The following is a 14449-nucleotide window of genomic DNA, read 5'->3' on the forward strand; positions in this document are numbered from 1 at the left end:
CTAACAAAACAAATAACACGTAAGTAGGAGGCTAACCATTCTCCATGTTATTCAGTCATATTCAGGTGGGTAAAAATCATGGGAAAGCTGGAGATAAAGAATCGGGCAAAAAGTTTATCACATTTTGGCAACTTAAATAATGGTCACAGTACAGTTTTATATCGGACTGTCATTCCTTTCCAACCAAAATTGGTTTAAAAGCGGCTTTTCTTTTCTAAAATATCGCTTCATGCCTTTTTTTTTCTATTGTTCTTTTCAGTATACTGAAGTTTCAGAACAATCCCATCATTGATTGAATTATATTTATTCACCACGTCAGATGGCATAAGACCACTTGTTCTTAAATTAAACTGTAGGTTATGAGTACACAAAATGTTTGTGTGTACTTTAAAGAACATAGCACCAATGTTGTTTCCCACACTATCCATCAAATTTTGAATAATAATAAAAATTTAGAGCATTAATTCCTCTCAATTTTGGACATTATCATTGTGGTCAAGTTTAACGGAAAATATTTATATTGCACTTTTAAAACAGTGATTGTTTGAGTGCTGCTACTACAAATGGCACTCAGTCATCTGTCTACAACGACAGGGGCCGAGATGCACCAGTACAATGTGGCAACCCCAACGACAGGGGCCGAGATGCACCAGTACAACGTGGCAACCCCAACGACAGGGGCCGAGATGCACCAGTACAACGTGGCAACCCCAACGACAGGGGCCGAGATGCACCAGTACAACGTGGCAACCCCAACGACAAGGGCCGAGATGCACCAGTACAACGTGGCAACCCCAACGACAGGGGCCGAGATGCACCAGTACAACGTGGCAACCCCATATTCTCTGAAATATATGCACTGGATTCTTTAGTGCACATAAACCAGATGTGTAGATTGAACCTTTCAAGTCCATTCCAACACCAGACCTATGGTTGAGGAGAGCATAGAACCTGTGCCAATTTTGTGGCTATGGTTTGTCAGTCTGTTCACAAAATAATGCAATAACAAATATATTAGACATAACATATTAAACATAGGTAATTTAAATTATATTGTGGTATACCTGGCCTACAATGATGGCACTTCAAAACTTTGTAAAACAGAGCTTACTTACCAGAATCTGCAAATAACAATGGATCCGTTTCAGTTCCACCATTTATTGAAATCTCAGCTTTAACTATTTTTATAACAAGATAATTAAAAAATGTTTTTTATTTCTCAGGGTCATTCCTTCCTTCGATCTTAGTAATTGCAATATTAGATAGTTGTGTAACTGCTACATTTCTCAGTACTGTAATTTGTTCTCTTTCATTAAGTAATGATAAGATGAATGCCGCACAATATTTTTATGAAAATGTTTGAAAAGTACTACCATTATTTTTCCAATGACAATTTTGCAAAACTCCAGGAGGCGTACTTAATTTCAAACTAACTTTTGTGGCGTTTGCATGTCACCCTATTTGTACACCTGGTTTTTCATTTTTGGCGCAGATTGTATGCTACTGTCGGTCCTCTATCCTACCTTTGCTAAAACTATACAGTACATACATTCTTCAAAATTCCAATTTCTAAAAAAACTATGTCATTGAGACTATCTTTAACGATATATTGTCCTTCCAAAAACATGAAAAATTAGAATTAATAAAAAAACAAGACTTAGAATATGCCATTTCACAGTTTTAATAAAGTCACTTCCGCAGAAAAAAAATTTTAAAAGATATTTTCACTTAAAAAAAAGACAAAATACCATACCAACCAAAAACACATTGACTTCCGTCAATTTGACTATTGTATTTTTGTTTTAAATTACAGTTTTTTCAGGTGAATGTTATTGTTACATAAAAGCGGCATATTCAACAAAAACATTTAAAAAAATTTTACATTTTTTTGCTGGATAAATATTTTAAATGTATGATGTAATACAATGAGTTAATTACTTATGACTTTTGTTAGACAATAATGTCTTGTAAACTTTGAAACACTTAGCCATGCAGTAGAATATCTCAAGGTTAGATATTTGAACTGGTAGCATAATATTGTCCCCCACCCCTGACAAAATAATTTTTAAATTTCATCATACAATACAGTACAAGAGCATATTAAATACTTAGCTACACAAAAAAAAAACAAATAAAAAATAACAAGGAATAAACACATTTTTAGGTATTTATTTTTAGATTGTAATTATATAGAAAATGGTTACCTTTAATTTCATTTACAGCTGATTCAACTGGTATGATCGCCAAATTAATGTCTGGATCTTTATAAAACAAAAAATAAGACATTCAAAAAAAAAATTGTGCAGTTTATTTATACTATCTGAAAACTGCCAAAGAAAAAAAAATAACGGATGATAATTTTGAAGCAGCTATTGTTTATATGTTTGCCCTACTCTGACATAGTTCACGTCAGAGTAGGGAAAACTTTTAGAATGAAAACTGTACTATAATAGTATCACACCCACTCATACAACAAAAAATTACAAACACATTTTAAAATTCCGATTGGTCCATGAGGTACGTTTGACTACATTTGTGTATGTTTTCTATGCTATAATTTACCCTTTGGATTTTTGAAGTTATATTTAGATGGACTATTTTGTAATCATTAGTGACCATTTTAGGAAAGTTACAGCAAGACTGTATGATTAAATTAAAAAGACCCTGCATCCCGCCTATTGTTGCTCACTCCGCTTTGCAAAGTACTAAATATTTTCGTTTTTGGCCCCTGCCTCTAAAATTAATCCTACACATGCCTGTGACAACACCCTTTCTATTACGTAATCCCTTTCTATTTCCATTCCGTTTATATTACATAATTGTGTTGACTTAATGTGTTGTATAAACATGCCTAAATGAGTACAATACAATTACTTACACTTGCATTATGTACTGAAAAATGAAGGGAAATTTAATGTTTTAAGATAAAACTGTGTAGCACCACCTATCAGTGGAAAGCGCATGGGGACGCGCAAACTGGGAAATAAAGGAGAAACAAAACCAACTCAACTACTTGTGCAACAAGTATAAAATAAACACAAAACAAAGCATAAGACACATTAAAGGAAACATAATTGATTAATGAAAATATATGCCTGGAATATACAACGTGCAAACATAATTAAAAAGTACAATTACATTAAATAAACTTCACAATTTGTGGTACCACTTCCCAGCTCATTCCCAAACTGAACACATACTAATTTGTGGTACCATTTCCCAGCTCATTCCCAAACTGCACACATACTAATTTGTGGTACCACTTCCCAGCTCCTTCCCAAACTGCACACATACTAATTTGTGGTACCACTTCCCAGCTCCTTCCCAAACTGCACACATACTAATTTGTGGTACCACTTCCCAGCTCATTCCCAAACTGCACACATACTAATTTGTGGTACCACTTCCCAGCTCATTCCAAAACTGCACACATACTAATTTGTGGTACCACTTCCCAGCTCATTCCAAAACTGCACACATACTAATTTGTGGTACCACTTCCCAGCTCATTCCCAAACTGCACACATACTAATTTGTGATACCACTTCCCAGCTCATTCCCAAACTGCACACATACTAATTTGTGATACCACTTCCCAGCTCTTTCCCAAAATGCAAACTGCAAACATACTAATTTGTGGTACCTCTTCCCAGCTCATTCCCAAACTGCACACATACTAATTTGTGGTACCACTTCCCAGCTCATTCCCAAACTGCACACATACTAATTTGTGGTACCACTTCCCAGCTCTTTCCCAAACTGCACACATATTAATTTGTGGTACCACTTCCCAGCTCATTCCCAAACTGCACAGATACTAATTTGTGGTACCACTTCCCAGCTCATTCCCAAACTGCACACATACTAATTTGTGGTACCACTTCCCAGCTCATTCCCAAACTGCACACATACTATTTTGTGGTACCACTTCCCAGCTCATTCCCAAACTGCACACATACTAATTTGTGGTACCACTTCCCAGCTCATTCCAAAACTGCACACATACTAATTTGTGGTACCACTTCCCAGCTCATTCCCAAACTGCACACATACTAATTTGTGGTACCACTTCCCAGCTCATTCCCAAACTGCACACATACTAATTTGTTGAAATTGATTGATATTATTGTTTGTAATTTGCATAAAAAAAAATAACCTGAAAAAGGTTACTTACTTTCATCTGTAACACCACCATCACATGTGTCTTTATTAGGCATTTTGTCTGAAAACAATGAGAAGAATGCATTACAGTATAACATAATGTAGTTTTATTTAAGTTTTACGTTAGTTACAAAATCCATTTAGAGTTTTCTAATTTGTTAATTGGAAATTAATAAAGTCACTTCTGCAGAATATTTTTTAAAAGATAATGTTTTTACTTATAAAAAGACAAAAAAAAAAAGTTTCAACCAATAACCCATTGACTACCCGTCAATTTGAAAATACCCTGAAAGGTTTCTTACTTTCATCTGTAACACCACCATCACCTTTGTCATTATTAGGCGTTTTGTCTGAAAACAATGACAAGAATGCATTACAGTATAACATAATGTAGTTTTATTTAAGTTTTAGGTTAGTTACAAATTCAATTACAGTTTTCTAATTTTTAAATGGAAATCCTCAGCTCCTCAAGTTAGATTTCAAAAAGGAAATGGGGGCATAAGTTCCCACATCCCTTTTTTGAAAAGCTAAGAGAATAGGGTGCAGGTTAGGGAATATTGACTAGCAACATTATCTTACAAAAAGTAGGCCTACATGTGAATCTGAAAGTATCTGCTTAAAATAAAAAAAAGAGGTGACGGAGGTCACTTAAAAATGGAATTTTACAGTTTTCAGCAAGGTATGGTTACATGAATTGTTGCCATCCACCTAACTATATTATATGAAAGAAAATGATTATGAAATATATGGGTGTTATAATTATAGTTGATACATCTAAATTTTATTTTTGTCAACTAAAACCAGTCAATGGCCTGATTTTCTCAACAATAAGAATGGCTAACAAAACAAATAACACGTAAGTAGGAGGCTAACCATTCTCCATGTTATTCAGTCATATTCAGGTGGGTAAAAATCATGGGAAAGCTGGAGATAAAGAATCGGGCAAAAAGTTTATCACATTTTGGCAACTTAAATAATGGTCACAGTACAGTTTTATATCGGACTGTCATTCCTTTCCAACCAAAATTGGTTTAAAAGCGGCTTTTCTTTTCTAAAATATCGCTTCATGCCTTTTTTTTTCTATTGTTCTTTTCAGTATACTGAAGTTTCAGAACAATCCCATCATTGATTGAATTATATTTATTCACCACGTCAGATGGCATAAGACCACTTGTTCTTAAATTAAACTGTAGGTTATGAGTACACAAAATGTTTGTGTGTACTTTAAAGAACATAGCACCAATGTTGTTTCCCACACTATCCATCAAATTTTGAATAATAATACAAATTTAGAGCATTAATTCCTCTCAATTTTGGACATTATCATTGTGGTCAAGTTTAACGGAAAATATTTATATTGCACTTTTAAAACAGTGATTGTTTGAGTGCTGCTACTACAAATGGCACTCAGTCATCTGTCTACAACGACAGGGGCCGAGATGCACCAGTACAATGTGGCAACCCCAACGACAGGGGCCGAGATGCACCAGTACAACGTGGCAACCCCAACGACAGGGGCCGAGATGCACCAGTACAACGTGGCAACCCCACCGACAGGGGCCGAGATGCACCAGTACAACGTGGCAACCCCAACGACAGGGGCCGAGATGCACCAGTACAACGTGGCAACCCCAACGACAGGGGCCGAGATGCACCAGTACAACGTGGCAACCCCAACGACAGGGGCCGAGATGCACCAGTACAACGTGGCAACCCCATATTCTCTGAAATATATGCACTGGATTCTTTAGTGCACATAAACCAGATGTGTAGATTGAACCTTTCAAGTCCATTCCAACACCAGACCTATGGTTGAGGAGAGCATAGAACCTGTGCCAATTTTGTGGCTATGGTTTGTCAGTCTGTTCACAAAATAATGCAATAACAAATATATTAGACATAACATATTAAACATAGGTAATTTAAATTATATTGTGGTATACCTGGCCTACAATTACAATGATGGCACTTCAAAACTTTGTAAAACAGAGCTTACTTACCAGAATCTGCAAATAACAATGGATCCGTTTCAGTTCCACCATTTATTGAAATCTCAGCTTTAACTATTTTTATAACAAGATAATTAAAAAATGTTTTTTATTTCTCAGGGTCATTCCTTCCTTCGATCTTAGTAATTGCAATATTAGATAGTTGTGTAACTGCTACATTTCTCAGTACTGTAATTTGTTCTCTTTCATTAAGTAATGATAAGATGAATGCTGCACAATATTTTTATGAAAATGTTTGAAAAGTACTACCATTATTTTTCCAATGACAATTTTGCAAAACTCCAGGAGGCGTACTTAATTTCAAACTAACTTTTGTGGCGTTTGCATGTCACCCTATTTGTACACCTGGTTTTTCATTTTTGGCGCAGATTGTATGCTACTGTCGGTCCTCTATCCTACCTTTGCTAAAACTATACAGTACATACATTCTTCAAAATTCCAATTTCTAAAAAAACTATGTCATTGAGACTATCTTTAAAGATATATTGTCCTTCCAAAAACATGAAAAATTAGAATTAATAAAAAAACAAGACTTAGAATATGCCATTTCACAGTTTTAATAAAGTCACTTCCGCAGAAAAAAAATTTTAAAAGATATTTTCACTTAAAAAAAAGACAAAATACCATACCAACCAAAAACACATTGACTTCCGTCAATTTGACTTCCGTCAATTTGACTATTGTATTTTTGTTTTAAATTACAGTTTTTTCAGGTGAATGTTATTGTTACATAAAAGCGGCATATTCAACAAAAACATTTAAAAAAATTTTACATTTTTTGCTGGATAAATATTTTAAATGTATGATGTAATACAATGAGTTAATTACTTATGACTTTTGTTAGACAATAATGTCTTGTAAACTTTGAAACACTTAGCCATGCAGTAGAATATCTCAAGGTTAGATATTTGAACTGGTAGCATAATATTGTCCCCCACCCCTGACAAAATAATTTTTAAATTTCATCATACAATACAGTACAAGAGCATATTAAATACTTAGCTACACAAAAAAAAAACAAATAAAAAATAACAAGGAATAAACACATTTTTAGGTATTTATTTTTAGATTGTAATTATATAGAAAATGGTTACCTTTAATTTCATTTACAGCTGATTCAACTGGTATGATCGCCAAATTAATGTCTGGATCTTTATAAAACAAAAAATAAGACATTCAAAAAAAAAATTGTGCAGTTTATTTATACTATATGAAAACTGCCAAAGAAAAAAAAATAACGGATGATAATTTTGAAGCAGCTATTGTTTATATGTTTGCCCTACTCTGACATAGTTCACGTCAGAGTAGGGAAAACTTTTAGAATGAAAACTGTACTATAATAGTATCACACCCACTCATACAACAAAAAATTACAAACACATTTTAAAATTCCGATTGGTCCATGAGGTACGTTTGACTACATTTGTGTATGTTTTCTATGCTATAATTTACCCTTTGGATTTTTGAAGTTATATTTAGATGGACTATTTTGTAATCATTAGTGACCATTTTAGGAAAGTTACAGCAAGACTGTATGATTAAATTAAAAAGACCCTGCATCCCGCCTATTGTTGCTCACTCCGCTTTGCAAAGTACTAAATATTTTCGTTTTGGGCCCCTGCCTCTAAAATTAATCCTACACATGCCTGTGACAACACCCTTTCTATTACGTAATCCCTTTCTATTTCCATTCCGTTTATATTACATAATTGTGTTGACTTAATGTGTTGTATAAACATGCCTAAATGAGTACAATACAATTACTTACACTTGCATTATGTACTGAAAAATGAAGGGAAATTTAATGTTTTAAGATAAAACTGTGTAGCACCACCTATCAGTGGAAAGCGCATGGGGACGCGCAAACTGGGAAATAAAGGAGAAACAAAACCAACTCAACTACTTGTGCAACAAGTATAAAATAAACACAAAACAAAGCATAAGACACATTAAAGGAAACATAATTGATTAATGAAAATATATGCCTGGAATATACAACGTGCAAACATAATTAAAAAGTACAATTACATTAAATAAACTTCACAATTTGTGGTACCACTTCCCAGCTCATTCCCAAACTGAACACATACTAATTTGTGGTACCATTTCCCAGCTCATTCCCAAACTGCACACATACTAATTTGTGGTACCACTTCCCAGCTCCTTCCCAAACTGCACACATACTAATTTGTGGTACCACTTCCCAGCTCCTTCCCAAACTGCACACATACAAATTTGTGGTACCACTTCCCAGCTCATTCCCAAACTGCACACATACTAATTTGTGGTACCACTTCCCAGCTCATTCCAAAACTGCACACATACTAATTTGTGGTACCACTTCCCAGCTCATTCCAAAACTGCACACATACTAATTTGTGGTACCACTTCCCGGCTCATTCCCAAACTGCACACATACTAATTTGTGATACCACTTCCCAGCTCATTCCCAAACTGCACACATACTAATTTGTGATACCACTTCCCAGCTCTTTCCCAAAATGCAAACTGCAAACATACTAATTTGTGGTACCTCTTCCCAGCTCATTCCCAAACTGCACACATACTAATTTGTGGTACCACTTCCCAGCTCATTCCCAAACTGCACACATACTAATTTGTGGTACCACTTCCCAGCTCTTTCCCAAACTGCACACATATTAATTTGTGGTACCACTTCCCAGCTCATTCCCAAACTGCACAGATACTAATTTGTGGTACCACTTCCCAGCTCATTCCCAAACTGCACACATACTAATTTGTGGTACCACTTCCCAGCTCATTCCCAAACTGCACACATACTAATTTGTGGTACCACTTCCCAGCTCATTCCCAAACTGCACACATACTAATTTGTGGTACCACTTCCCAGCTCATTCCAAAACTGCACACATACTAATTTGTGGTACCACTTCCCAGCTCATTCCCAAACTGCACACATACTAATTTGTGGTACCACTTCCCAGCTCATTCCCAAACTGCACACATACTAATTTGTTGAAATTGATTGATATTATATATATTATATATATATATAACATAATGTAGTTTTATTTAAGTTTTACGTTAGTTACAAAATCCATTTAGAGTTTTCTAATTTGTTAATTGGAAATTAATAAAGTCACTTCTGCAGAATATTTTTTAAAAGATAATGTTTTTACTTATAAAAAGACAAAAAAAAAAAGTTTCAACCAATAACCCATTGACTACCCGTCAATTTGAAAATACCCTGAAAGGTTTCTTACTTTCATCTGTAACACCACCATCACCTTTGTCATTATTAGGCGTTTTGTCTGAAAACAATGACAAGAATGCATTACAGTATAACATAATGTAGTTTTATTTAAGTTTTAGGTTAGTTACAAATTCAATTACAGTTTTCTAATTTTTAAATGGAAATCCTCAGCTCCTCAAGTTAGATTTCAAAAAGGAAATGGGGGCATAAGTTCCCACATCCCTTTTTTGAAAAGCTAAGAGAATAGGGTGCAGGTTAGGGAATATTGACTAGCAACATTATCTTACAAAAAGTAGGCCTACATGTGAATCTGAAAGTATCTGCTTAAAATAAAAAAAAGAGGTGACGGAGGTCACTTAAAAATGGAATTTTACAGTTTTCAGCAAGGTATGGTTACATGAATTGTTGCCATCCACCTAACTATATTATATGAAAGAAAATGATTATGAAATATATGGGTGTTATAATTATAGTTGATACATCTAAATTTTATTTTTGTCAACTAAAACCAGTCAATGGCCTGATTTTCTCAACAATAAGAATGGCTAACAAAACAAATAACACGTAAGTAGGAGGCTAACCATTCTCCATGTTATTCAGTCATATTCAGGTGGGTAAAAATCATGGGAAAGCTGGAGATAAAGAATCGGGCAAAAAGTTTATCACATTTTGGCAACTTAAATAATGGTCACAGTACAGTTTTATATCGGACTGTCATTCCTTTCCAACCAAAATTGGTTTAAAAGCGGCTTTTCTTTTCTAAAATATCGCTTCATGCCTTTTTTTTTCTATTGTTCTTTTCAGTATACTGAAGTTTCAGAACAATCCCATCATTGATTGAATTATATTTATTCACCACGTCAGATGGCATAAGACCACTTGTTCTTAAATTAAACTGTAGGTTATGAGTACACAAAGTGTTTGTGTGTACTTTAAAGAACATAGCACCAATGTTGTTTCCCACACTATCCATTACATTTTAAATACAGTAATAATAAAAATTTAGAGCATTAATTCCTCTCAATTTTGGACATTATCATTGTGGCCAAGTTTAACGGAAAATATTTATATTGCACTTTTAAAACAGTGATTGTTTGAGTGCTGCTACTACAAATGGCACTCAGTCATCTGTCTACAACGACAGGGGCCGACATGCACCAGTACAACGTGGCAACCCCAACGACAGGGGCCGACATGCACCAGTACAACGTGGCAACCCCAACGACAGGGGCCGACATGCACCAGTACAACGTGGCAACCCCAACGACAGGGGCCGACATGCACCAGTACAACGTGGCAACCCCAACGACAGGGGCCGACATGCACCAGTACAACGTGGCAACCCCAACGACAGGGGCCGACATGCACCAGTACAACGTGGCAACCCCAACGACAGGGGCCGACATGCACCAGTACAACGTGGCAACCCCAACGACAGGGGCCGACATGCACCAGTACAACGTGGCAACCCCAACGACAGGGGCCGAGATGCACCAGTACAACGTGGCAACCCAAACGACAGGGGCCGACATGCACCAGTACAACGTGGCAACCCCAACGACAGGGGCCGACATGCACCAGTACAACGTGGCAACCCCAACGACAGGAGCCGAGATGCACCAGTACAACGTGGCAACCCCAACGACAGGGGCCGACATGCACCAGTACAACGTGGCAACCCCAACGACAGGAGCCGAGATGCACCAGTACAACGTGGCAACCCCAACGACAGGGGCCGAGATGCACCAGTACAACGTGGCAACCCCAACGACAGGGGCCGAGATGCACCAGTACAACGTGGCAACCCCAACGACAGGGGCCGAGATGCACCAGTACAACTTGGCAACCCCAACGACAGGGGCCGAGATGCACCAGTACAACTTGGCAACCCCAACGACAGGGGCCGAGATGCACCAGTACAACGTGGCAACCCCATAATCTCGGAAATATATGCACTGGATTCTTTAGTGCACATAAACCAGATGTGTAGATTGAACCTTTCAAATCCATTCCACCACCAGACCTATGGTTGAGGAGAGCATAGAACCTGTGCCAATTTTGTGGCTATGGTTTGTTAGTATGTTCACAAAATAATGCAATAACAAATATATTAGACATAACATATTAAACATAGGTAATTTAAATTATATTGTGGTATACCTGGCCTACAATGATGGCACTTCAAAACTTTGTAAAACAGAGCTTACTTACCAGAATCTGCAAATAACAATGGATCCGTTTCAGTTCCACCATTTATTGAAATCTCAGCTTTAACTATTTTTATAACAAGATAATTAAAAAATGTTTTTTATTTCTCAGGGTCATTCCTTCCTTCGATCTTAGTAATTGCAATATTAGATAGTTGTGTAACTGCTACATTTCTCAGTACTGTAATTTGTTCTCTTTCATTAAGTAATGATAAGATGAATGCCGCACAATATTTTGATGAAAATGTACGACCATTGTTTTTCCAATGACAATTTTGCAAAACTCCAGGAGGCGTACTTAATTTCAAACTGACTTTTGTGGCGTTTGCATGTCACCCTTTTTGTACACCTGATTTTTCATTTTTGGCGCAGATTGTATGCTACTGTCGGTCCTCTATCCTACCTTTTCTAAAACTATACAGTACATACATTCTTCAAAATTCCAATTTCTAAAAAAACTATGTCATTGAGACTATCTTTAAAGATATATTGTCCTTCCAAAAACATGAAAAATTAGGATTAATAAAAAAACAAGACTTAGAATATGCCATTTTACAGTTTTAATAGTCACTTCCGCAGAAAAAAAATTTTAAAAGATGTTTTCACTTAAAAAAAGACAAAATAAACAGTTAAATTCAACCAAAAACCCATTGACTTCCGTCAATTTGACTATTGTATTTTTGTTTTAAATTACAGTTTTTTCAGGTGAATGTTATTGTTACATAAAAGCGGCATATTCAACAAAAACATTTAAAACAATTTTACATTTTTTGCTGGATAAATATTTTAAATGTATGATGTAATACAATGAGTTAATTACTTATGACTTTTGTTAGACAATAATGTCTTGTAAACTTTGAAACAATTAGCCATGCAGTAGAATATCTCAAGGTTAGATATTTGAACTGGTAGCATAATATTGTCCCCCACCCCTGACAAAATAATTTTTAAATTTCATACATCATACAATACAGTACAAGAGCATATTAAATACTTAGCTACACAAAAAAAAACCAAATAAAAAATAACAAGGAAAACACATTTTTAGGTATTTATTTTTTGATTGTAATTATATAGAAAATGGTTACCTTTAATTTCATTTACAGCTGATTCAACTGGTATGATCGCCAAATTAATGTCTGGATCTTTATAAAACAAAAAATAAGACATTCAAAAAAAAAATTGTGCAGTTTATTTATACTATATGAAAACTGCCAAAGAAAAAAAAATAATGGATGATAATTTTGAAGCAGCTATTGTGTATATGTTTGCCCTACTCTGACATAGTTCACGTCAGAGTAGGGAAAACTTTTAGAATGAAAACTGTACTATAATAGTATCACACCCACTCATACAAAAAAAAATTACAAACACATTTTAAAATTCCGATTGGTCCATGAGGTACGTTTGACTACATTTGTGTATATTTTCTATGCTATAATTTACCCTTTGGATTTTTGAAATTATATTTAGATGGACTATTTTGTAATCATTAGTGACCATTTTAGGGAAGTTACAGCAAGACTGTATGATTAAATTAAAAAGCCCCTGCATCCCGCCTATTGTTGCTCACTCCGCTTTGCAAAGTACTAAATATTTTCGTTTTGGGCCCCTGCCTCTAAAATTAATCCTACACATGCCTGTGACAACACCCTTTCTATTACGCAATCCCTTTCTATTTCCATTCCGTTTATATTACATAACTGTGTTGACTTAGTGTGTTGTATAAACATGCCTAAATGAGTACAATACGATTACTTACACTTGCATTATGTACTGAAAAATGAAGGGAAATTTAATGTTTTAAGATAAAACTGTGTAGCACCACCTATCAGTGGGAAGCGCATGGGGACGCGCAAACTGGGAAATAAAGGAGAAACAAAACCAACTCAACTACTTGTGCAACAAGTATAAAATAAACACAAAACAAAGCATAAGACACATTAAAGGAAACATAATTGATTAATGAAAATATATGCCTGGAATATACAACGTGCAAACATAATTAAAAAGTACAATTACATTAAATAAACTTCACAATTTGTGGTACCACTTCCCAGCTCATTCCCAAACTGCACACATACTAATTTGTGGTACCACTTCCCAGCTCATTCCCAAACTGCACACATACTAATTTGTGGTACCACTTCCCAGCTCATTCCCAAACTGCACACATACTAATTTGTGGTACCACTTCCCAGCTCATTCCCAAACTGCACACATACTAATTTGTGGTACCACTTCCCAGCTCTTTCCCTAACTGCACACATACTAATTTGTGGTACCACTTCCCAGCTCATTCCCAAACTGCACACATACTAATTTGTGGTACCACTTCCCAGCTCATTCCCAAACTGCACACATACTAATTTGTGGTACCACTTCCCAGCTCATTCCCAAACTGCACACATACTAATTTGTGGTACCACTTCCCAGCTCTTTCCCAAACTGCACACATACTAATTTGTGGTACCACTTCCCAGCTCTTTCCCAAACTGCACACATACTAATTTGTGGTACCACTTCCCAGCTCATTCCCAAACTGCACACATACTAATTTGTGGTACCACTTCCCAGCTCTTTCCCAAACTGAACACATACTAATTTGTGGTACCACTTCCCAGCTCTTTCCCAAACTGCACACATACTAATTTGTGGTACCACTTCCCAGCTCATTCCCAAACTGCACACATACTAATTTGTGGTACCACTTCCCAGCTCATTCCCAAACTGCACACATACTAATTTGTGGTACCACTTCCCAGCTCATTCCCAAACTGCACACATACTAATTTGTGGTACCACTTCCCAGATCATTCCCAAACTGCACACATACT

General features: G+C 35.9%; 1 protein-coding gene across 3 annotated transcripts in view; it reads right to left on the reverse strand.

Moving 5' to 3' along the window:
• Window positions 1-14449, reverse strand: part of LOC140055296 (uncharacterized) — a 34985-nt gene that overhangs the window by 9863 nt on the left and 10673 nt on the right. For 2 of the 3 annotated variants that reach the window (XM_072100597.1, XM_072100599.1), the window contains exons 6-14: window positions 12701-12757; window positions 11617-11679; window positions 9416-9463; window positions 7265-7321; window positions 6162-6224; window positions 4464-4511; window positions 4175-4222; window positions 2205-2261; window positions 1116-1178 (exon numbers count right to left, since the gene is read on the reverse strand). In XM_072100597.1, coding sequence (XP_071956698.1) covers window positions 1116-1178; window positions 2205-2261; window positions 4175-4222; window positions 4464-4511; window positions 6162-6224; window positions 7265-7321; window positions 9416-9463; window positions 11617-11679; window positions 12701-12757 — 504 coding nt within the window. The remainder of the gene's footprint in view (window positions 1-1115; window positions 1179-2204; window positions 2262-4174; window positions 4223-4463; window positions 4512-6161; window positions 6225-7264; window positions 7322-9415; window positions 9464-11616; window positions 11680-12700; window positions 12758-14449) is intronic. The other variant, XM_072100598.1, reaches the window with a different exon arrangement.

The sequence above is a fragment of the Antedon mediterranea genome, chromosome 7, assembly GCF_964355755.1.
Source record: "Antedon mediterranea chromosome 7, ecAntMedi1.1, whole genome shotgun sequence".
Lineage (NCBI taxonomy): Eukaryota > Metazoa > Echinodermata > Crinoidea > Comatulida > Antedonidae > Antedon > Antedon mediterranea.